Source organism: Fusarium phalaenopsidis (genome assembly GCF_050370095.1).
Source record: "Fusarium phalaenopsidis strain FUZ10S chromosome Unknown contig_32302, whole genome shotgun sequence".
Lineage (NCBI taxonomy): Eukaryota > Fungi > Ascomycota > Sordariomycetes > Hypocreales > Nectriaceae > Fusarium > Fusarium phalaenopsidis.
Genome location: NW_028145405.1, coordinates 4293785 through 4316996, shown reverse-complemented (window position 1 = coordinate 4316996; position 23212 = coordinate 4293785). Strand labels below are relative to the sequence as shown.

The window sequence follows — 23212 nt, the reverse complement described above, 5'->3', positions numbered from 1 at the left end:
GATAACTGTTGGGGCGACGGAATTAACGTGGTTCGATGTGGATGGAGCCTACCGGGGTAACGTCGATCTGAGTATCCGTTCCGTAGAGACCCTTCCGGAATCGCAATCGCTTGTCCGTCTGATGCATTATCAGATCCTTATCAATCTTGACAATTTTGGAGACGCTTCGATGAAAAGACGCTCGGATGGGGATCCGAAGCTCGCGGATCCAATAACAGTATGCTGCGCGAGACGAGACAGGTTGGCTGTGGACACTGACGTACGTAGGACTGAAGATTGATCATCGCGACATGAGCAGCTTACCACTGCAGTACGTAGCATGTTAAATCTCCGAGAGTGACGATGGCCATCTCAGGGCTCGAGATTGTCTCTAGATTATCTCCAGATCCTTCTTTTCGCCATCCATCGCACAAAGGTCACTCGAGAGTAACACTCTGCAACGAATTCTCCCGAAGCCGGAGCTGGAGTTGGTGGGAACAGAACAGGTGACCGGGAAGAGATGGATCCGTCCCGAACCGACGAGGAAGCGTTGGTGCAACGGAGGAAGGCATCTCCACCCCTTGACCAGGCGTCTCTGTGCCACCGAGTGTCTTGTAGGACAGGCTTTGATTCGAGGGCATGGTTCTGCCGACCAGAGGTCCTGCAGTAGACTTAGGCGCATGCATCGGCACGGCTGCGTGTCTTGTCTCTGCTGCGCAATCTCTTCAGGCCGCCATGATAAATACATCTTCAAGACAAAGCTGTCAGAAAGAGGAATGGATGGGCCGAACCGGGCGGGCTGGTAGTGAAAAGTGAACCCTGGAGCTGAACTTTTATCGACGAGCAGGGCCCGTCACTGGACAATCGGGAGAGCCACAAGGGGCCTCAATTGAGCTAGCTACCTGATGGAGGTCACCACGGGAGCGCCCCTACGCCCCTGTCGGACAAGGCGGCAAGGGAAAAGGAAAAGGCAACGGAACAGAAGGAAGGAAATGTTGCATTTGGCAAGGGGCAGCAGATCAACTGATGGTGCGTGCATGACGTGCGTAACGCCCGCGTATGTACTCACAGCTTTACACGGCGCTTTTTCGTTCGTGATGCTACATTCTCTGACGCGGTTCGCACTGCAAGTCCCAAATTCTAACCGGGTGCCGGCAGGGAAGATCAAGACACTTGTCGGTGCTAAAGAGGTTACTAAACTAGTAGTAGCCGTGTCTCGATGCTGCTAAGACTCTTCTCTTTCCCCTCTGCCGCATTAACAAGGGCGTAGGGCGGGTACTTCCCGATCGAGTCTCGGCTTTGTTTCTTTTCGGTCTCGTCCTCTGAAAAAGGTTCTTCACCTGTTTGCTGGCCCGGGTGCCTTTTTAGCTTTGCCACCCGTTGGTTCTATTATCTCAGCTTTCTCTAATAAACACCTTCTTTCTTGCTAAGCCCTCTCTTCTTCCTTCTTACATCCCTCGTCCCCGAGGCGTCTTTTATTGCTGCGTTGCATCTTGCATACATCTTCTTTTTCTTCTTTCTCCCGGATAGTTAATTGCTTATCGCTCAGTATCGCTTCACCAATTTCCTCCTGTATTCACCCCGAGACATCTCTCGCCCCTGGCCTTCTGGTGCCCCTTGGACGCCCTTCCTAGGTCTCCATCCCTGGCCCAGGGCCATCGGCCTCCACTGTCGCATTCCGTCATCGCAAACCACTGAAATCTCCGCCTTCACCCTCGCCTCCTCCCGCAAACGAAACCATCGATTCCCCTCCATCCTCTTCTTCTCCATCCATCAATCGCCTCAGAACACTCGGCGCCTTGCTTGGCGCCTTCATCATCCTCCGCCATGGGTATCCTCGAGAAGATGGCCTGGTCCAAGAGCACCAGGATCAAGGTCATGATCGCAATTGACACAGCCTTCTTCCTGCTCGAGCTCGTTACCGGTTTCCTCGCCCACTCGCTGGCCCTCATGGCCGATGCCTTTCACATGGTCAGTCAATTCGGGCGCTCTTTCACGAGTGAATTGGCTTTTGGACCATCTACTAACGTTCCACGTAGCTCAATGACATCATCTCCCTGGTTATCGGCCTCTGGGCTGTCAAGGCATCCCAAAAGGTCTCAACCGACCAGTTTACCTTTGGTGTAGGTCCCTAAACGCCTCAACGCCCGCGCATCAATGTCCATAGCTAACATGCGCCTGCAGTGGGTTCGCGCCGAGATTCTAGGTGCCTTCTTCAACGCCGTCTTCCTCATCGCCCTCTGCGTCTCCATCGTCCTCGAAGCCCTGACCCGATTCATTGAGCCTCCCGAGATCGACAACCCTAAGCTCATGCTCATTGTCGGCAGCGCCGGTCTCTTTTCCAACTTTGTCGGCTTCTTTGTTCTCGGCGGCCACGGCCATTCTCACGGACCTGGTGGACACGACCACGATCACGACCACGATCACGACGGACACGACCATGCTCACGGCCACTCGCACAACCACGCTCACGACGAAGAGGAAGGCCATGCCGGATACCATAGCCACGAAGATACCGGCGACGTCCCTCCCGAGGTCGTTGTCCGCCGCGCGACTGAGCATCGTCACACCAGGGAGGAGTCCAGCGCCAGCAACCGACATTCCACGCATTCGAGGGGCCGACATTATCGCCGATCCAGTAGGAGTGGACATTCGCGATTCTCCAACTTCGAAGATATTAGCATTCACCCGGCAAGCTTCCGACAGGATATCATCGCCGCAACAATGGGAGAGTCTCCCAGCGACAGTGAAGTTGATTCGGAGACCCCTCTTATGGATGAGGAGGCGACCGAGGAATCGCCTCTTCTCAAGGGTGTCCCTAGGAATGCCGATTCTCTTGTCAATACCACGCAGACGACTCTTGTTCAATCTCATTCTCATTCTCACTCCCCCCGACGACGCCGAGACTCGAGCGTTCACAACGGTCACCACCACACTCTGCCCAAGCAGCCCGGCAAGAAGAGCAGCCATGGCCACAGTCACGACGACATGGGTATGAATGCCATGATTCTTCACGTCATCGGTGATATGCTCGGCAACATTGGTGTTATGGCTACCGCTCTGATCATCTGGCTTACCGACTGGCCTGGAAAGGTGTATGCCGATCCCGCTGTCTCTCTGTTCATCACCGCCATCATTCTCAAGACTTGCATTCCTCTCACACGCGGTACCGCACGAGTCCTGCTCCAGGCTACCCCTGAGCACATCAGCATTCCCGAGATTCGCCAGGATATCGAGGCACTCCCCGGTGTTATCACCTGCCATCACATTCACGTCTGGCAGCTCTCCGACACGAAGCTCGTCGCCAGCATGCATATCCAGGTTTCTTTCCCCATCGACTCGCATAGTGGTGAGAAGTACATGGAGCTGGCTCGCCGGGCCAGGAAGTGTCTCCACGGCTTCGGCATCCACAGCGCCACCATCCAACCTGAGTTCTGCTTCGACCAGAAGCACCGGCACGATGCAGACGCTCAAGCTCTTACTCTCGATGGCACTTTTGATGGCATTAAGGGTGACGCTTGCCTGCTCGAGTGCATCGATGACTGCCAGGCCCAGGGCTGCTGCCCAAGTAGAGAAGCCTCGTCCAGGGGTTCTTCGATTCGTCGGGCGAGTGACTCGTCACACAGCCAGAGCAGTCCTCATAGACATGAGCATTAATGGACTTTTGTCTAGATGGCAGTCTCGGTGTTTTCAGTTAACAAGGGGATAATTGGTCATGTCTATACCAACTGAGCCTTGGTTTTCTCTCATTACGCTTTCTATACCAATAATTTATTTCCTTGACAAACAAAAAGTGGGTTAGGCGTTTCTATGGTATGAGCACACGAGTCCTCACTGGAGGACCAAAGTTGGTTGGGCGACACTGCGCACAAGGTGTTTGTTTTGTGCCTGGATTAGAGGGATGGTGTCATGTACGATAAAGACAGCGTTATTGCGTCAATCTATTCTCTTTGTCCCATGCCTAGGCTCACCGTGAATTGTGATACTTGGTCTCGAGGTAGGACAAGTTCAACCTCGCACACGTCTTGTTCCACATGACTCACGAGTTAGTATCACGTCAGTTCGTATCAGTGCAACAGAGTTCGGATGAAAGAGTTGGCTGACCCCTTGTTCCGGGTTACACATTCAACGTCTTTCCAGCTGATAGGTATCATAGATAATATTTCTATCGTCGGATCTGGCTGTGCTACCAAGGAAATGCGAAGCCGCCATCTATGCCCTCCTTCCAATCCCCACGAAGCCCATATCATGCAGTCATGTCGTTTCGTTTACTTCTTCATTACACATGATTACACCACCCAAAATGGGGATCAAAGTATCTCAATCAATGTCTCAATAATTCCAACAGTAGAGGTTTCATACCCAAATCTGATGAGCCTGGGTCTATTGAGCCATCACCCCTGGACATGAAGCCTTTACTGTTAGAATTATTGAGACATTGATTGAGATATTTTGATACCCATTTTGGGTGGCATAAAGTCAGAAAATACTTATAACGTGGACTTCCGTAAATTTACGCCTGAGGCGGGAGTATTAGCTCCTCACGGCCGCCAACCTCGACCACGTCCGCAACTCCTCGGAACGAATACTCAACTCGGAGAACCTTGTCACGGCCCGGGGCAGGGTCCCAGAATCCCGGAAGTCGGCTCTTGCGCACCCCTCGGGGGATTGATAGAGCTGGTCCGCGGGCGTCGGGTGAGTCGTCGACGAGAGCAGCCAGTCCGATGGTGACGTCGGCGACCTGCTCGCCTGTCGAGAGCGTACCGTCTTCGCTGGGGACACCGTACTTGGCACTGACGATGACGAGCCCGCCGAGGGTCATCTGGCGCTTCTGTCGGCCCTCGACGGCTTGGGCGAGGAGCACGGCGACGTTGTCGGCTTCGTAGCGATGTCGGGCGGTAACCATGTTGGGTTTACCAGTGGCAGCCTCTGCTCTCGCCGCGCGTCGACGGGAACGCGAAGAACGTCTACGGCGGCGGCGATGGTCAAGGCCAAGTTCAAGCGCAGCAAGACCAACAAAAGGTAGTGCGCCAGCCCAGAAGATGATGCTTGGTCCGATAAGGGCACGCGGGGCGATAAGAAGGGGCACGCTGAGGCGCTGGCCAAGTCGGGACCAGTAGACTGAGAGGTGGAGGTTGTGAAGGCTGATGCCAAGCTCTAGGCCGATGCGAGCAAAACGGCCGACGGACCACAGGTTGCGGAGGGCGAGATATCGGTCTTGGAAAGTGTTGGAGCAGAGCTCGACTTCCACGCGAGCGGACGAGGGCGTTCCAGGGTCCAGAGATGTCGAGGGAGTTTGAAAAGGGAGGTCGAGGTCTTTGCTATATCGTAGGAGACCCGCAGCCGAAGTAGGTGTCGCCGAGGCAGAGATAGCCCAAGTGCCGTGGTTGCAGGAAGAGTTGAGTTCATGGTCAAGGCCCCTGATGCCACTCTCGCTACCAGGCGAGTCCGAGGAGCCTGGCACTGGAACTCGCTCCGACGACCCAGTCCGGAAACCCAATTCCAAAGTAGGGGACGTCTTCAGAGGAGACTCAGCACTGAACATGTTGGGGTTCATCCTTGAGAAGTCGGAGAACCAGCCGGAGTGGCCAGAACCAAACACCCAATCACCACTATCCGCACGCAGGAATCCCGTGCCATGGTACAGCTTCTGGTGAAGTCCGAGGGTAATTCGTGGTTGAGTAGGAGGCTCATGTCGGGAAGACTGTATGCTATACTCGAGGGTGGTTGGCTCTGAGACATTGGGGAGGGTGAATTGGTGGTAGAGGCGGCTAGTGGCTGAGAACTCAGGCAGGATATCAGACTCGAGCTCGATGGCGGTCTTGACCCATCTGAACTTGTCTGATGATGATATAGGCGAGCGGTTCAGGAACTCTTGTCTGTATCGTAGAGTTACCAATGGAGAAAGTCGATTCTCGACGAGCTGGATGAGGCGGTTCCTAGGAATCGTCAACGGCAGAAGCGGCTGGTATCTATCATATAATAGTGTCGTCGGCAGCATAGACGAATCTCCTGCAATGCCGTATGTAGATCCAGATACGGTCAAAGTCGGCGTGGCCACCTCGACTGTGGGTTGAAAAGGCCCATCAACCACTGCTTGCTGCTGCTTGCTCGACGCTAAGCGCTCTAACCGCGAGACTTGAGGCTGTACTAGCTTGCGCAGGGAGGGTATGTCCACCGTCACGGAATGGCTGAGAGCAAAGTCCAGCAGTCGAGGGCCCGAGTGGTCTATGGAGGACCTCGATGCGTCCAACCGGATACCCAAATCGGAGCTCGTCTGGATGCCATTCTGTACGCGGTTCCGGACAGCTTCCTTAAAAGCTGTTTCGTACTCTGATGATGCCCTTCGAGCGTCTTCGACATGTAGGAAATGGTCCAGGTCGTACTGCGCTCGGCGGATGGGATCAATCAGTGTCTCGAAGGCTTCCTGTGCGCGGAGGAATTGCTGGCGAGCAATTGGTCGAAGATGCTCCGGATAGCTATCGGGATAAAAGAGGAGGAAGAGGCGGTAGTAAGCGCTTCGAATCTGCTCTTGTGACAACTCTTTGCCGTCTCGAGGAAGACAGAGGATATCGTAGTAGTCCCAATAAGACAGTCCTGGGCCAGACGGGGCTTCGTCGGCATGATATAGCAGCCCGAATCCATCAGCCGAACTCATGAGGATCTTCTCGCCGGTCTCGGGGTCCCCCGCTTCAGATGCGTTGGTCAAGCGTTCATAAACCGAGCTCCCATCGTCGTCCCATAGCTCATACTCTTGGCGCGTAGACGCAAACTGCTCATTGAGAGAATTGAGAGAGATCCTGGAGGAATTCCCGCGGAGGGTCTGAGAACCAGCGGGGCCGCCTGGGGGAGGGCGAAAGTCTTCAAAGGCGGCCGAGGAGCGGGTGGAGGGGCTTCTGGTGACGCCGGGCCGGGCACGAGGAACACGGAGGTTTGCGCGCTCGCGGGAGTCGGTCATGGTGATGCGGTCGAGTGGTGTTTTGGAGAAACCAGCTCTCCATGGGCGGTATACGGCTCAAGATAAACAAGAGCAGCAAAACGTCACCGCCCGGACTGACGGCCTGATGGACGAGAAGATGGGGAATTCGCCAATCACGACGACAGCCATGGATGGATGGATCATGGTGCCCCTCGCGCGGTGCCGTCCATTAGTCGCCCGGTTGCAGGTGGGTTGATGTTGGGTCGGGAGAGGTTGACGCCGGACCCTCCTTCCGCTAAACCTCAGTGGGTTCGTCTCGGTTGTTCGGGGCTTTTTGGCCCACAACGGCTCCAGCTTTCAGGCGTCAACGCCCTGACGGCGGCAGGGGGAGCCACTGTTTCTGAGCCCTACAGCGGGGAAGGTGGTTGACAGACTGCCTCGTGCACCCTACACATGACGATCAACTCTGTCTAACTTGAAGATCAAAAGATATTACGGTCAAGAGTCGGCTGTTGTACTGATATTGACTCAAGTCAGGCCGTTTCTTACATCTCGGATCATTCTCGTGTCTCCACCGCTTGCTGCTTGTCTATCCGTACAGGGAAAAAGCAAGGAAGCCCACCGATATCCTTCTCCACGACGTTGCCCAGCAGTCGTACGACTGGTCCCGCCTGCAATGCCAGGTCAACAATGACTCCTCCGTCTCCTCGCTTGGAATTCCCTCGGATGCAGGCAAGACTCGAATTACACTGATGCCAAGTTGCTGACCCCATAAGTTCTGCCCCGGCAACGTTGGCACCCGGGTCAAGGAAAAAACGAGACACCAGGACAGAAATCTACCTTAACTTATCCTTCCCTAAGGGTAATTATAAGGTAGAATAAAGTTAACAAAAGAATAAAGAAAAAGGATCTAATATCTTAATTAATTTATGATATTATTTTTATATATTTAAATAAATATAGTCCTGAGTTTTAATAAGAGTTGGATCTTCGCCGTTCTGGTGTCTTATTTATTTCTCGACCTCCGTGGTTGGACACCATTACACCGTATATGTTTCCGGACCTCGTGAATGCTAATCACGCTCTTGCCATGGAATTATGCAAGACATGTGCCCGGTGAGACCCGAGACGTCGTGATACCCTACGTGCAGGATCTATCTGGTTTCAGCTTGCACCCGATTGCACCAACCACACGTATCGATAAACACCCCTACATGTATAAAACGATCCCTATACCTCCCAAGATCGATTATGCAGGAACGGCATAAAGACTGTCATAGAGGCCTGAGATAGTTAATTTACAGTCATATATTAGTCTTGTTGCTAATGTCCGTGTCGAGTGATATTTTATATCTAGTAGTGATACCTTAAGTCGGAGTTAACTTATACCTCTGTAGCCCAGGACTGAGCATGGGAAATGATTGGCTTCACCAGTTAAGGAACAGTCGACAATTAACTTGTGAACAAGTTTAACCTCGACGAGGCTCTGCTGGTCATTGATGCGAGAACGCCCATCATATTCGCAGAACGAGTTCCTGCAATCGAGGAAGACAGGGAGGGACATGTTCTTAGGAGACTTTATATCTGACAGCCCTATCATTCGACGCATCCCGACGACCTACCTAGTTTAAATCATCAGCTCATATCGCGCCAACCTGCATCGCCTGCAACAAACACTCAAAGACAAGTCTTCTGGCCTCACCGACCTCGCCCATGTCACTGTCAACACAGCCGATTCTTTCCAAGGACGCGAGGGTCATCGTCGTCCTCGTGCTGTGTGTGACTAGCGAGACTGGCCCCCTGTTTGTCGCAAACGGGAACCGTATCTGCGTCGGCATCACCAGACAGATCGGCGCTCTTTTCGTCATTGGCGACATTGACACCGCCCCTCCCGACACTGGCTCTAAGGAAAACAATCAGGCCGAGGAGGGAGATGACGGCGAAGCTGAGCTCATCAAGTCCAAGGTGTTGATAAAACGCCAGCCAACAGCATCATTTACATATCTTATAGTGAGATAATCAAAACTTAAGAGGAAAATATACTGAGTTCCTCCTAACTTATAATAGATTTATACTATTCTTATCCTAAGATACTTCTCATTTCACACTAAAGTTCATAGGTTCTAGTACTTCCTATAATACTCCCGAGAGGACAATCATGTCGTGGCCATGGACGGAGATGTTAACCACGAGGGCGGAGGTGAGGCTGTCAAAATTATCTGGGACTAATATGGGTGCCGGTGGCGATGGCGATGAGACGAAGCAGAATGGTTGTGTTCAGTGGTGAGCTGATAGGAACAAGGATTTGAAGGGCAGGATGGATTATGAGGATAATGTGATTTAGTAGGCAAGAATAATTGGGCGATATCGCAGAGCTCTATCGACGGTCTATAACCATTAACGTGCCAAATGTCTTGGTGGGATTTGTTTTGCTTAAGCCTCCCGACGCATAGCACCATGTTTTTGACGAAATGCTACCGTTGCACATGTAATCTCGCATTTGATAGGATTGCGATCAGGGTCACCTATTGCGTCCACAGCTCAACTTCTGAAAACTGAGCGTCATTCAGCACTGTGATGGTCACCAAGTCTTCCACGGATCTTCATCATGTCACAAGTTAATACCCAGGCAGCAATAGTAAAAGCTGCTCCATTACATGGTTTGGTTCGTCATCTTCAATTACTACCTGCCACTTTGGCGAGACTTGTTTCAGTAGTATCCCGGGCGGTAGCCCTGCTCCATCTTTGGACTTCATCCTCAACGCCAGTTTTTTTCCCAACCCCGAAGTACCAGATCGCCATTCCCATATAGCAAAGATAGTAAAAAGAGACTCTATGATCTATCCCCGAATAAGAGTTAGTATTGCCAGTAAATACCAAAGACAGAGGAAAAGACTTACTGATGGACTCTTAGATATGCTGGTGAAAACCTCAATTGGATGGGAACGAACGAGGGAGTCTCCCAAATAATGCCACCAAGGCGCCAGGAAAAAAATTTAGATTGAAGCATTCAGGCCATAATGACGGTTTGATATGAAATAGAGCCCACTTGCTGGACTCCTAGGCACCATCCCAATAGCGAAGCACCCATTTCCAGTCCAGCTTGCCACCTGGGGGGAGCTTCTTCCCAGTCTTGACAGCGTAGTCCCAGTCAAGATGCCGCTTGACAGCCGTGAACATCTCTACCCACATGCCTCGGCAAGAGTTAGTCAAGTGTCTAATCCATATCCAGAGAATCATCGAACTTACAGTGTGCCCGATCAGGAATGGATATACAGTCAAGACGACCCCGAGAATGACCCATACTACCTCAGTAACATGTGTTGATAGGCTTCAGCATACCAACATAGTATGGAGTATGCTTGACTTGAAGTGTCGCAGTTCGAGACTTGATTGGTTGTTCTATACATGCCCAGGCTAGCTTCGCCTGGACAAGGTCCAGCACCACTCAACACAGACACACAGCCATCAATGCTAGCAGAGTCAATCAGATAGCCTCAAATTAGACAACTCGGTTCTTCAAAGGATCTTAAGCGACCGAACTATAGAGTTGTTGGTGCGTGCTGAAACTTGAAAAGGTGGGTCAGCAGGCAACAGAGCAGGGTCAACATGGACTCTATTTATCTGCCAACTTGTGGCATCATTCTTGATCCTCAACATCTTCCTTTTTCTCTCTTCAATTTCATTGATTGCACCTACACAATGACGGGCCGCGGGCGTGCAGGGAACCCTGTTCCCAAACTCCCTAGACCAGATGCCACCCTCGATATTCGCCCAGTCCCGAGAGAACGACGCTTTGACGTTCGGTCTGTCGGCCCAGGCGCTTCCCCTGATATCCACCAGACTGTCCGATCCATCAAAGATTTGGAGCGAGACCTCGTCGTGCCTGACTATAGTGGTAAAGGCCGCCATTCGGAAGAGCCGCGGGATCAAGCTGTCCGCGAGTTTCTTGACCGCGTCATATCTGACGGCCGAACCGATTTCCGCAACGAAGATGAATTCACACCAGAAGTCACCTGGGGTTTTTGCATCTTTGTCACGAGCTACTCGAAAGAGGCTCAGAAGAACCTGGATTCAGCCGTGTTTATGCTGGTCAAGATCGTAGACCGCTACTTTCGTGAAAAAACCACTCCTGGATTCGCTGCGTTTGGACAAGAGGCCTTCAAGAGATTCAAGTTGGACTTGTTCGAGAACAAGGAGTTACTTGAAGATGCCTCGGACGACCGTGTCAGAGAAGAGTTCAACGCGTATGTAAGGAGCTTACATCTCTGGGATGGCGACTACGACCCAGATGCAAACCGTGCTCGATACTACCACGACAACCTCAACAGACCCCCTGGAAACAGTCGACTCAAGTTTTGCATTGTTCTAGACGAAGCCAAGATCAACGAGCTGGCAGCCTTCAAATTCCCCATCAACCCCAAGGAGGACGATCGAGCACTTCGCAAGGTCAGTGTCAAGATCATCTGCCGTAGTTGGAGTTACCCAGACGAGCCAAACTGTGAGACTGGATACTTTGATGGTTCGAGTCGTAAGTTCTTCTCTGGTATCGACCAACTGCCGCTCAACCGTCTCATAGAGGTGTATGAGAGATTGTCTCACTGGCATGTTAATGAGATGTTTCCTATGTTCAAGTTTCTAGATATATGAATGGATACATGGGAATTGTTATTGGCATTTAACTTCTTATCATGTATTCTCGGCAAATATTTCCCTAGACAATCCTCGAGCTAACATCGCAAAATGTTTCAACCAGCACGCGGTGGTAAAAAAACTCAAGACATCAGGGTTGCGCTCAGTTAACCTAACAAAGAGGATTCGCTTTATAGCCGAATTATGATCTAAATATGAGATGATAATAATAAGCAATAATATCACAAATCTTTGAATATTCTAGTTAGTTACTTTGAGTATTTTTCTGATATTTTATATATTTTAGTATCTCATTTTCCTTCACGCATGTGTGCCAGGTAGAAATTACGAAGCTGGTGCTACCAACATACCAGGCACAATGAGGATGAAATACCGACCCCTTGAAACACTTTACATATTCTAGACGATGTTTTAATCTTAAACGTCAGCAAAATCCAATACTAGTGAGTGTTGGTTATGAGTTGTTGGTTCTAGGTCCTGCTCGAGCCACAATCCTCTTGGCAAGTTTATACATGAAACCTCAGCAAAGACATAAGTATTTCACGTCGGTTCACCCCAGAGAGATCAAATCGTCAAGAACCAAGATGCATTACTTTCAAATACCCTTTGCCTCGCTGCTGGGTACGGCAACTGCCCAGCAGCTCCCCGAATACAAATACGACTACGACTTTCGCCCCTCTGAGGGCATCACGCCGACATGCAAAGCAGCCTTGAACAAGGTTCTCGACTGCGATACGCTACTTGCTCGATATGGACCTGAAAACATCACGCCGTCGGTCGAGCAAGCGACCAAGATCTGCAGTGCCACATGTCACAGCTCCCTCGTCCGGTTCAAAAGGGACATACAAAGGGCGTGTCCGGTAGAGAGCAACATCGTCCACTGGCCCGATGGCAGCAACTTTACGGGCACGGACAACATCAACGAGTTCATTGACAGGTACAACAAGCTCTGCCTGGTTGACCCGTAAGATGATCCCCCTCCAAGTGCGCTTTTGAGACAAGGCTAACCAAGGGACAGAGAGACGGGAAGGTTCTGCTATGACCTGCTTAGAGAATGGGTGGATTCGAGTGAGGCTGGGAAGTTCGGGAACCAGAGATGCTCCGACTGCGTCTTGGGGTTGTATCAGATACAAGAGGAGTCGAAAGCCGAATATGACGAGAACTTTGCGTCAGCAGTTGCTGATTACATCGACGCTTGCGAGACGACAAGCGTTGATCTGCACACCCTGAAAGGCACACCGACTGCTACGGGCACTTCTTCCTCAACTGGCAATTCAGGGGCAGAAATGACTCCAGTTGTGGCAGACGCCTCGACTGAAGTGACTCCCAGTCCTTCCCCGGAGATCCCAGTTCTCACCCCAATGCCATCCGGCGCGTCGACCTTCGCCATCAACCTCATCTCGTTCATCGTGCCCATCCTGGTGCTGACAAGCCAATGGAGGTGGTTTGGTCAAAACTAGAGAGGAGACATCTGCCAGTTCCTCCAAGACGCAATACATGGGAAACCCTATCCCTCCTCATATGTCGAATGGCTGGGCGGGTTTCGTGAACAGGACACAGAGCGTTACAACGTCGAGTCTGGCTCAGTCCACAACCACCAGCTCAGGAGGCGTGGCTACCCTCATGACCATACGATGTAAGTAGCCTGACTCTCACTGTTCTAGAAACCGTGTTGACGTTTTCTCCCAGTCAAGGACAAGAACCGGCTGCAAAAGGTGCTTTAGAGACCATAGAGCGAGCGTGACGGCTGTGCCAACGTTTCAAGGTGCCATGAAGAAAGGGGGTCTGGTGTAAGAGTAGTTCATTGTTTGAAGCCATTGCAGTAGCAGTAATGCCTTTCCCATTCACACACAACTGTCAACAAAGCATCACCTTAGTCTTATCTGAGCTAAAGGTTAAGACGAAGCATCATCCTGAATCAACTCCAGACACCTTGACCCTCACGAAACTTGATAAAGGATCCAATACCTATCAAACCCAAGATTGCTATGCAAGCTACTTATTTCACCCATCTATTTTGGAGAACTGAACACCTTGAGAGGGCATGTCTATTGAAGGCAGATAAGCAGGCTCCTAGGACAATCAGTTACATGTACTCCCAAGTATCCCCTGACAATGTCCCTAAACAAACGGCAGATTTAGAGCGAAACTAATTGATACCCCTTAGGTTCTATAGAGCACAGCCAAGGGCCATTCCGCAATACACAGCGCTTGACTCAAGTGCCTGTCGTTGCAACAAGCACTGGTGAACCACGATCGCTAATCTCACAACTTGTAAACTTGTTCTGTTTATCAGGTATGCAATACAACCCAAGATGATGAATATCTGCCGACGAATCACGGGTCAGATGCCTACACACCAAGATGCAAGTTGAAACGATAAAGAGCGTTACGCAGTAAGTTGACGCTTGCAACGTCCTGCTACCGTCACATGGCCCTCAAATCATGTATCTCCCACTTTGGCAATCTACAAAGATGTCATGTCAGGAGAAGCAACAACCCCCTTTAAGCACCTGTCAAATCATGCACGAGGCATCCATCACACACCTGTCACCTAGACTTGAGCATCTACACTTGTCTACTGGCGCCACGACAGCTCTGCCACACGGCGCATCCAGTCGCCACGAACGGTTTGGGAAAGTGGCCGCAGCCCGGGTCGAGCTGAAAGACCTGCAGCGGCGGGCAATTGGATGGGTCGAAACCCTTGCTGACCGGTCTCAGGACTGCTACGCTGACTGACCTGATGATCCTGTTGGATCTTGGCCTTCCTCTCTTGTCAAGTTTCACCCCCGGGAAAGGGAAAATGCAACTCGGGAGGCCCTGCATCTCGGTGGGAAGGCCGGAGGACACGACAGGGGCGCCTGAACAGCAACAACAAACAGCATAACTTCATATCCCCATCCAAAGAGATCAATAGATGAAGGGAGGACCTACGGCCCCCGGCAGGCGCTCGACGGGCCACCCGCGGCCCGGAGCGTCGACCCGTCGTCGTCTCGCTTGCCCCGGCCTCGAGCAGCGAATTGCTTCTTTCCTCTTCGCGGCGCTGTGCCGTAGCACCATGAGCCATCCGATGCCAGGCCCCGTCGACGAGTTCACCAGGGGGGGTCTGCCAGTCAGTTGATTGCACACTCTCCAAAGGGATGCCCGCGGTTCGCGTGGTACCAACGATATGTGCGACGTCGCGCAGCGGCTCGTGAGAAGTCGACGATGCATGTTTTCAACGCACGAATCTGCCCAGCAAAACTGGGCGAGGACATACATACGCATCTCTCTGTGCTGGCAGCCCTATCTAAAGGGACGGCTGCCAATCGTCAGGGGTTGGACTGCCAGGGTGAGCGAGATGATTGTACGCAGCCACCATGATTGCCCACCAACGCAGCAGCGCTTGCGGGACAAGAGCAAACCGGATCAGTGTCACTCTCATTCTTTGAGCTCTCAAGGATAGGGACAGCGGATGACCGAAATTGCAATCGCACGCGTGGTTCTTGGCTGCCGACGTCGTTTGGCGGTCCCAGCCTCTGGTTTCACGTCCCCCAAGAACAGACCGTCGTGGGCAGATTTTTTAAGATTTCGTATCCCTTGGCGGGAGCAATCGACGATGCAATCGCCGATAGACACGAGGGATTCTCCCTTGGGCGGGTCCTGTATTGATGGTGTCCCAAGGGCAAGGATTGGAGATTGCCTGTAGGTCTCTCTGAGCATACGTTTCAGCTCCCGCCTGTCAGTAGGGGAATTTCCAAATATGGAATACCAGATAACTGCCCGAACCATCACCCAAGAAAAGAAAAGACGGCGTCAAGATGCAATCCCTCGACTTGTCGATAGCGTGGCCCTCTCGTCCTCATCGATTGGGCCGACCATTGCCCTCCGGGATCATGGGCTGAAAACATCGACCCCCCGGCACCAACGCAGCAAGACCAAGAAGCAAGGTTCCTTGACGTCTGAGAGGCTGAACCGAAATCAAACAGGGCGCTCGGCGTTGTCAACGGGAGGGGGAAATCGGTCCCTATCGGAGAATTTGGCACCACCGAGAACTCTTCGGATATCCCATCTCCCGATGGATGATGCTTGATAAAAACTGCTCACGGTTTTCTTTTTCCTGTTGTTTATTTGTTGTGCCGGAGAAGAAGATCCATGCGGGACAAGATAAACCTGTTTATGGCCTCGTCTTGGCGGCCTAGATCCATGCATGCTTCGCTCGCTCGCATCGTGGCGCGGCTCGCAGCGGAGCGCAGCGTATGTACGTAGACGAGATGCATGTCAACGGGCGACGACAAAATATGGAGTCTTGTCAACAAATGCCCTAGCGGAAAGGCGTCATGGTGGTGTCAGCAGCCGTTCCAACAGCCTGCGTGCCAGACAGCAAGGCAGCCTTGCCTTGAGCATCTCGTTGACCTAAAACAGCAAGCCTATCGTTCTGTTTTGGAAGCTGAATTGACGAACCACGGGCGGCCAATTGAGGCTGGACTCTGCGTGCCTCGGTCCTTCGGCACCTCTGGAACAGGAGCTCTGGTTACATCGCACCGATTAGAGTTGTTGAATCGACATGGGGAGTCGTCCACTAGAACCGGCAGGATGAGGTCGACCTTATGCTCTGGTGATACGCAGGAGAGGAGCCCCGAGCGGGCTGACACGCGAAACATCCTCCCATCAGTGGGTAAGGTATCGGGAAGATGGGCGAGGTACAAGCAGGTACCTGGCCTGGCCTGGCCTGGTTCGGCTCGCAAGCTAGACCAGTTGTCTCAAGTCTCCGTCGAGGCTGCGTTAGGTGCTGGTCAGTTCACCATGCTAATGAACTTGACCAGCAAACATAGCAACTTGCTATTGCGCCATGCCATGTCAACATGGAGATGCCATCTAATGCCTCAACCGACAACTCTCAACAGATGGCATCTTTCGCATTGAGTTCACCTCCAAGGCCCAGGCGGTTCTTTCCCCTCACTCAGCATTCTTGATACTCAAGCCCTTGACTTTCTCTCTCTTTGCCTCTCCCGAACAAGAAAAACCCCACATGCTGCTGGCCCAGCAGCAAAAAACTTGCGGGGATGAACCAGGGCGACGAATCCGTATGACCGCCGCACGAGCCTGGCCCTAGACAGGGACCCCGGCCAGGAAACCTTGCGAAACTCAGATCGCCAAAAGCTCATCAGCCATGTCCCCGATTGGGAGGCTCATCCGCGGTTTCTGGGAGCTGACAAGAGCCTTGTTGGTGATGGGACGCAGATGGGCTTGTGAATAATAACTAGGGCTTCCAGGGACCCTTGATCAGAAGGCTTGTGGGGAGCTGGTGAGACTTCTTTGTGAGATGCGTCCCTTCGGCCTCGCCTAGGCCCTTGGTGGCTGATGCTGGAGATTCCAGCTCCTGCTTAGGCCAGCAAGTTCCCGGCTTGGTGTCTCGAGAGGGGAAAAGCAAACATGGGCGAGCTGTATAGCAGGCCAACCACAGCTCGCGATCCAATCTCACCATTGAGCACCAAGCAAGGCCATGCCCTGTTTGCCCAGCGCAATCGTCCGCCAGCCGCGACAGAGATAATGCCATTTTTTTCTCCTCTCTGACCGCGTAGCGCGCCCTCGGTCAGAGCTTCTGGAGAACAATGTTTCCGACCGCTGGAGAATGTCCCGGTAGCAGCCGAGAAGAGCTGGGGTTGGAAACTTGAGGCAGTTGATTGTTTGATGCATCATGGATCCATTGAATGACATGCTGCTCATCGCCTTGCCCGAATATCCCATGTTCGCCTGTAAATGCCATCAAAATAGACATGACGAGTGCGACCGACAGAAGCGTCCACATGCATGCAATAGCCACAGTAGATCTGTGGAGGACCTGTTCGCGTCAACAACCGACATGTCAATTCTGGCCGCTGATAGGCCGCTCGGCGATGGCCATCCTCACAGCCTCCCACCTCCAGCTGACAGTTCCTGGGGCCTCTAGGGCCTCCTGCCATCATCAAGCCAGTTTAGCCAAACGTTTTTGGCGGCTAGAGGGCCCAAAGACCCAAAGAGGCCAGGGGTCAGACCTCGCAGAGGAACCATTGAATGCAGCTCGGCGTCATGGTGAATGCTTTTGGCTGTGGCCAAGCCTCTTTGGTGCGCTCTCACTGGACGGCTTCTTGGCTTGGAGATCCCAAGATCGTGGGTTCTCCGTCAGCGAATCCCACCCTGTTCTGCAACTGATAGATCGCCTCTTGCTCGTTCCGGTACCGAAACTATCCCACTCGGTGCTTGACTCCGTTATCTCCATGTTGTTTTTGTTGTTTGTTGTTTTCGCCAGGATCATGTCGCGCGCCCGTGACTCCACCGCCTGTGGCAACATCATGACTGGCGATGAATGCCTGCACATCTTCTTGGATGAGACGAATGTTGGTCACGGGATTGTCAAACATGATCAGTCGTGGAGAATATCCATCACCAACGCTCCTTTCGTCCCCGGTAGCATCCTTGCTGCAAGTCACAAGCATTGACGTCTTGCCAAAGGGACCACTCGGTAACCCAGGGCCCTTGGGCTGACAGTCAGGGCATTGGAGTTTCTCAGACATGTGAGATGCGGGGAGGTTTCAAATGACATGGAACCGCAGCCGGCGCTCGTGTGAGTAAGAGCGCATTGGATTTCTCAACATGGCCGTGTCGCACACTTGTACGCCCGCATCATCGCAAACCGGCTGATCAGATGGCGGCATTGACCAATAGCGCCGCTTACTTGCATCCCCGCGAACCTAGGACCGGCTAGGTGTGCGTCGTGTAACTGTTGTGTCTGAAGCTGTCCTAGTGGCTACCCTGAGGTGACTGACACATGGCTGAGCAACTTCTTTCTGAAGCAACTGTTGCGAAGAGCTCTCCTTTCCGAACGGGAAAATGAAGGCCGGTAATTCTGGTATTGATATTAGCAACTCGCTGACCAAGCGTTGGGCATTCGCGGGCAAATCTCGCTTCCTCAGGTCGAGAGAAACATCCATGATGATCAGTTCTCATGTTGACTCAATTGGGAAGCCCGCCGAGCGAGTTGAAGGCCAAGCAACAACCCTCAAGGAAGCAATCCATCCCCAACCACAGCAACGCATTGGTTGACGGCGACCACCAGGAAATAGCAAAGTGACAACGTCAGCATAAGGAAACGAGTGTCAGGTTGATGGTTGTTGGGAGGCTCGGCCCTTGTCCGTGGTCCACCAGACCCTAGGGCTGAAACAAGTTGAATCAGCAACGACACAAGCCATCACAAGATGTTCAAGTGAAGTTTCTTTCGGCCTTTCGAGTAGAAATGCGATTTTTCTCTCAACAGTTGCCGAGGATAGTTTCACCGCCGCGAGAATCGAATTTTTTTTTATCCCTCTCCGACCCCTCCTACAGTGGAGAGGGGCCGAGGGGTGGAATGCCGAGTTCCCTCGTGTCCGGGTCCGGAGGAGCCTAGATCTGGGGCCGTTTGTCAAAGGACCGAAGGCCAAGCCCGGCGCTTGCGGCACTCACCACGGAAACGAGTCGGGGGACGAGGGTGAAAAGGTCATTTAAAGTAAAGGCTGTATCCCAAGTGAGGGGAAAGACAGAAATTTTCTCATCATTGTCCTGCCAATGCAGAAACTTCGAGAGCGGTGTCTTCTTCTCCGCACATGTATGCGACCTTGAGATGCAGTAGTAGGTAGACGATCGGGTGGATGCACTCTTTTTTTCTCTGGGATTTTTCCCATCGTCTTGCATGAGTCCATCGGAGGAATGGGTCCTCGTCGAGGCGTCATGGATCCAGTTAGTCTTGGTCCTGGTCATGGGCGTCGCCGTGGTGAAGAAGCGAGGGATGGAGCCGCAAGAGTCTGGGCCTCTGGGGCAGTTTTGCCGGGTTTTCCACCGCCGGCAGGAACACCCTGCCCTGCATTAGCATAACCAGAGGAGACACAAAACGGTATTCATTGAATACAACGTGTATAAGAACAAGACATAATAAAGGCACAGGGAAAACTGGACCCTGAAGATGGCGCGCCGTGGCTTGTGGGGGATACCAGCCTCAAGAGATTGCGATTCAGCCTCATCTCGCTTTGAAGCAAGGAGTTGGTGTCGTCACTTCCGCGGGAAGCCCCACCTTGTGGAAGGCTTCTCGAACATGGCGCGCTTAGCGTGGACAAGCTGGAGGCGCTAGGCACGTGCACCCGCGTCAGTTTTGTGCAAGTGGAGGACGATGGAGTCGAGTCGAGTCAAACTTCTGGAGCCTCAATTTGCAGCGTGGTTGGGGACGAGAGATCTTTTCAATTCTTCTCTTCATCTTGGAGTGGATGCATCGTCGCGGGTCAGATGCAAGAAACAAACAAGAAATTCCACCCTGGAACCACTTGGATTAGTCACATCCGCTTGTCGCGGCCGACGCCCCGTCGGTCCTCGGAGGGGAGAGCAAGGGCGTCATTGTCCACGGTCTCGGATGTGTTCGATGGAGTGCGGAAGAGGAACAAGCCAGCCAACGACAGCCGCGCTTTTGATAATTCGAGGGGCAGCATCCTCCGTTGCCTCTTGTCTCAGGCGACGGGACTTGGGGGCGCCTTTTTAGCTGGAGCCCACCGTGGTCGGACCCAGCTTAATTAAGCTGATCCTCTCCTCTGCGTGGTCCCTGCGTACGTAAAGATGAAGTGGAAGAAACCGCAGCATCCGCCAGGGAGAAGAATTCTCTTGGTGACGGTGACAGCCTCGTTGCAGAGAAAATGGCGACGGAGGGGCCTGCAAGGGAATGGAGCGCCCAAGACTCCAATTTGCCGGCCTGCCTCAACGGGGCGGTGGGCGTAGATGATAAATTTTTTTTTTTCTTCTTTTCTACTGTCCCCTCACTTCACACTTTACCCTGTCGGTGGCTGTCATCTCACGCGTCTCGCAGCAACCCATGTACGTGGGACGTGTTGCGAGCTGCAAATCATCACGAAAACCCGCGCGTCTCTGGGGCGTCTATGTCGCTCAAAGGCAAGACACGCTCTCGGGCAACGGGGTTGGGGGAGTGCCGCGCAGGGACGGGGTTGATTGAGGTTAAGTAAGGGTCTAGATAGAATTTGCAGGCAACGGCGTCAGCATCCGCAGCAAGGAGTGTCTCGGCATGGGCGTCATTCGTGCGATAGAGGCGGAGGCTGTGGACGGCGCGGCAACACATTCGAGGCGAGGGGACGATGCATTGGATCCCAGCAAGGACAGCACAGGACAGGCTGACGCCAGAATTAAGCAACTCCTCCGACGCGGGAGGTGACACGCTCAACTCTGCAGCAGTCACAGCAAGGACAAGGCGGCTGAGATGCGATCCAAGGTGCTACGATGGCTAGACTTTGACACCGTATTCCACTCGTCGAAACGCTGTTCCTACATCGGGGCTGGGCTGGGCGGAGCGGAGCGTGTGAAATTCGTGACTCTCCGGACGGGCTTTAAAGTGCTTGCACATTCTGACGTACCAGCCATCCAACAGGGGCACGCGATTGGAATCGACAACAGCCTGAGTGACAGCATGACCATGACACTCGAGGTGGCTAGGTCTGCAAGTCTGATGCAGTGCAGGCCCTGCCGCTTCTTGGGCATTCCGCTGCGGCGTGACCCGTGTTGCCAGGGCACCATTGGGAGTTGACAACCACAGGCCAAAGAAAAAATGGAAACCTACGGGGATCGGAAGGACGCTGTGCCTCACCGGTCCTCGTAAAAAGGACAGCCGACTCTTCGGGTATCGGGATGGAAAGATTGCGGCTCTTTTCGCAAACAGGAACTACTGGTCTTACACAGCATGAACTCGGAGGACACAGAGCATGAAAGGGTCCGAAACCTTTGAGTCTCATTTCTATAGAGCAACGAAAGCAGCATCCGCAATCCTACCAATAGGTTCAATAGATCCCGGTCCGTCCATTGGCAACTCTCCTCTCGGCGAATGCGGGGGCTCACACTAGGCCCGGCTTAAGTGGTCACATCCTACAGGGCTCCGAGCACTAAACTTCAACGCCTGCCCCAGTGACGGCTCGGCGTCCCCCACAAGCCAGGTTGCCATACGTCACGTTTGTCGGTGCTGGAGCTGGCTGGATGTGAGGGTGAGGGAGAATTGAAACTTGCATTCTGCTTGAGTCGAGTTGCCTTGGAAATTTGAGGCCGGCGACTCGGAAGAAGAAAGGAAGCCTTGGTTGGCTCGGAGACGCTCACAAGAGGACCCGTCCCTTGTTCATAGAGATACAATCACAATCACTCAGCATTGACGCACTGCACCTTGAACGACTCGGCAGCCAAGCCAGCCACTCAGCCGGGCCTTTGTTGCCTGGGCTGGGTTGCCTTGTGTCCAGGACCGCAACCAGGCCAGTGCGGCAGCCGTAGCGCAACGACGGGCACTACGAGGAGCACTACCAAGGGCCACCAGTTGCGAATTATGATACGATTAGAGGTCTATAAGGTCTAGCCGGCGCCGCAGGAGGACATGAAGGACAGGCCGGGCCTGTGCTGACCGTTTAGAACCCGTGATTGCGGAATTGACAACTTCAACTCGATAACCGAGTGAGCGGGCAAGACTTTCAGCCCCGACTCTGCAGACAAAGGCCTTGATCACACCGGCCGGGAATACAAAAGAAGGTCTCTTCTGTTTTGGCACATGGCTGATCTACAGAAACCAGTGGCTGCTGCAGCTTCTCGGGAAACGTGGCTTGGGCCGCCATTTTCGGCCGCTTCTTGTTTTGTCACATTGTTTAGAGGGCCTCGAGTAAGGCCTCTGAGTGTCGCAGGCCAGAGACAAGGGACAACAACAACAACACCACAACAACACCTTGTTCAATACAAAAGAGACATTTTTTCCATGTAAGGAAAATTCGCCTCCGAGGGAGCGGGCCACGGCGACCGTCACCGACCTTTTGAATCCTGTAGGGTCCCTGTTCCTTGTGGTCGTTGAGGGGTTTCTCGGAGGAGCCACCTGTCGACAATTCGTCCAGACCGTCTGTCCGCCGTGGGGGAGTAACAGAGTTCAAGGCCCAGTATACAGAGCTTGCTAATGGCATGGTTGATCTCTGGGGCGGACGACATGAGATGGCTTTCAAGTTGGCTGAGACATGTTTGCTAGTTCAAGATTGGGTAGCTAAATTGGGCGAACCAGTCCAGAGCCGACTTTACAGATGCTTTTTCGTACCTTAAGGTTGATCAGGTTGAGTGCCACGACAAGGGCCGGATCACGGAAGTGCAAACCGCTCGGTCAGACACGTCATTATGGCCCATTGCTGAGCCTCACCTCTTGATCATACTACAGCAGCATCATCATGTGCAGAGAAGAGGGCTGGCGAATGCAACGATATGGATATGGGGGATGTGAGGATCTGCAAATAGCTGGCACACACTCACACGGCTCACACACCACCACACACCACCATGGTTCACAGATCTGGTATCTCGACCCTCCGCGTCGGGACCGGCCAGGGGGATCCTGGACGTGGTTCCTGGGGCTACCCCTCACTGGCGTCGACTGGCGCATGTGAGAAGTGAGAGAAAAGGTGGTGACAGAAAAGATTTGACATGGAGCTTTTCTTTGTTCCAGTTTCGGAAGAGCTGTCAGTTCTCTCGTCGGTTCCCAAGAGACGCATCATTGTCTTGTGGCAAGTTCAAGAGCCTCATCTCAGTCTCCCTGCGTTTACTCAGCTCAATCTGCCCATCTCAACTCAGCTCAATCTCCCAGTCTGCGTCAGTTCAAGTGGA

General features: G+C 52.8%; 5 protein-coding genes across 5 annotated transcripts; 4 read left to right on the top strand and 1 right to left on the bottom strand.

Annotated features, from left to right (window-relative positions):
• Positions 1 to 1806: 1806 nt before the first annotated feature.
• LRP88_08686 (cation efflux protein) lies at positions 1807 to 3636 on the top strand (the record flags this gene model as incomplete). The annotated part of the gene is made up of 3 exons (XM_083245189.1): positions 1807 to 1950; positions 2019 to 2102; positions 2164 to 3636. 3 exons carry the CDS (start codon positions 1807 to 1809, stop codon positions 3634 to 3636), a joined length of 1701 nt encoding a protein of 566 aa, XP_083099683.1.
• Positions 3637 to 4492: 856 nt separating this feature from the next.
• On the bottom strand, positions 4493 to 6937 carry LRP88_08685 (J domain-containing protein; the record flags this gene model as incomplete). The annotated part of the gene is made up of 1 exon (XM_083245188.1): positions 4493 to 6937. The coding sequence occupies one exon, from the start codon at positions 6935 to 6937 to the stop codon at positions 4493 to 4495; it is 2445 nt and encodes an 814-aa protein (XP_083099682.1).
• A 1674-nt stretch (positions 6938 to 8611) lies between these two features.
• LRP88_08684 (uncharacterized protein) lies at positions 8612 to 8917 on the top strand (the record flags this gene model as incomplete). Its single annotated transcript, XM_083245187.1, has 1 exon — positions 8612 to 8917. The coding sequence occupies one exon, from the start codon at positions 8612 to 8614 to the stop codon at positions 8915 to 8917; it is 306 nt and encodes a 101-aa protein (XP_083099681.1).
• A 1683-nt stretch (positions 8918 to 10600) lies between these two features.
• LRP88_08683 (uncharacterized protein) lies at positions 10601 to 11548 on the top strand (the record flags this gene model as incomplete). The annotated part of the gene is made up of 1 exon (XM_083245186.1): positions 10601 to 11548. The coding sequence occupies one exon, from the start codon at positions 10601 to 10603 to the stop codon at positions 11546 to 11548; it is 948 nt and encodes a 315-aa protein (XP_083099680.1).
• A 587-nt stretch (positions 11549 to 12135) lies between these two features.
• Positions 12136 to 13275, top strand: LRP88_08682 (uncharacterized protein; the record flags this gene model as incomplete). Its single annotated transcript, XM_083245185.1, has 4 exons — positions 12136 to 12515; positions 12570 to 12995; positions 13105 to 13187; positions 13241 to 13275. 4 exons carry the CDS (start codon positions 12136 to 12138, stop codon positions 13273 to 13275), a joined length of 924 nt encoding a protein of 307 aa, XP_083099679.1.
• Positions 13276 to 23212: the final 9937 nt, after the last annotated feature.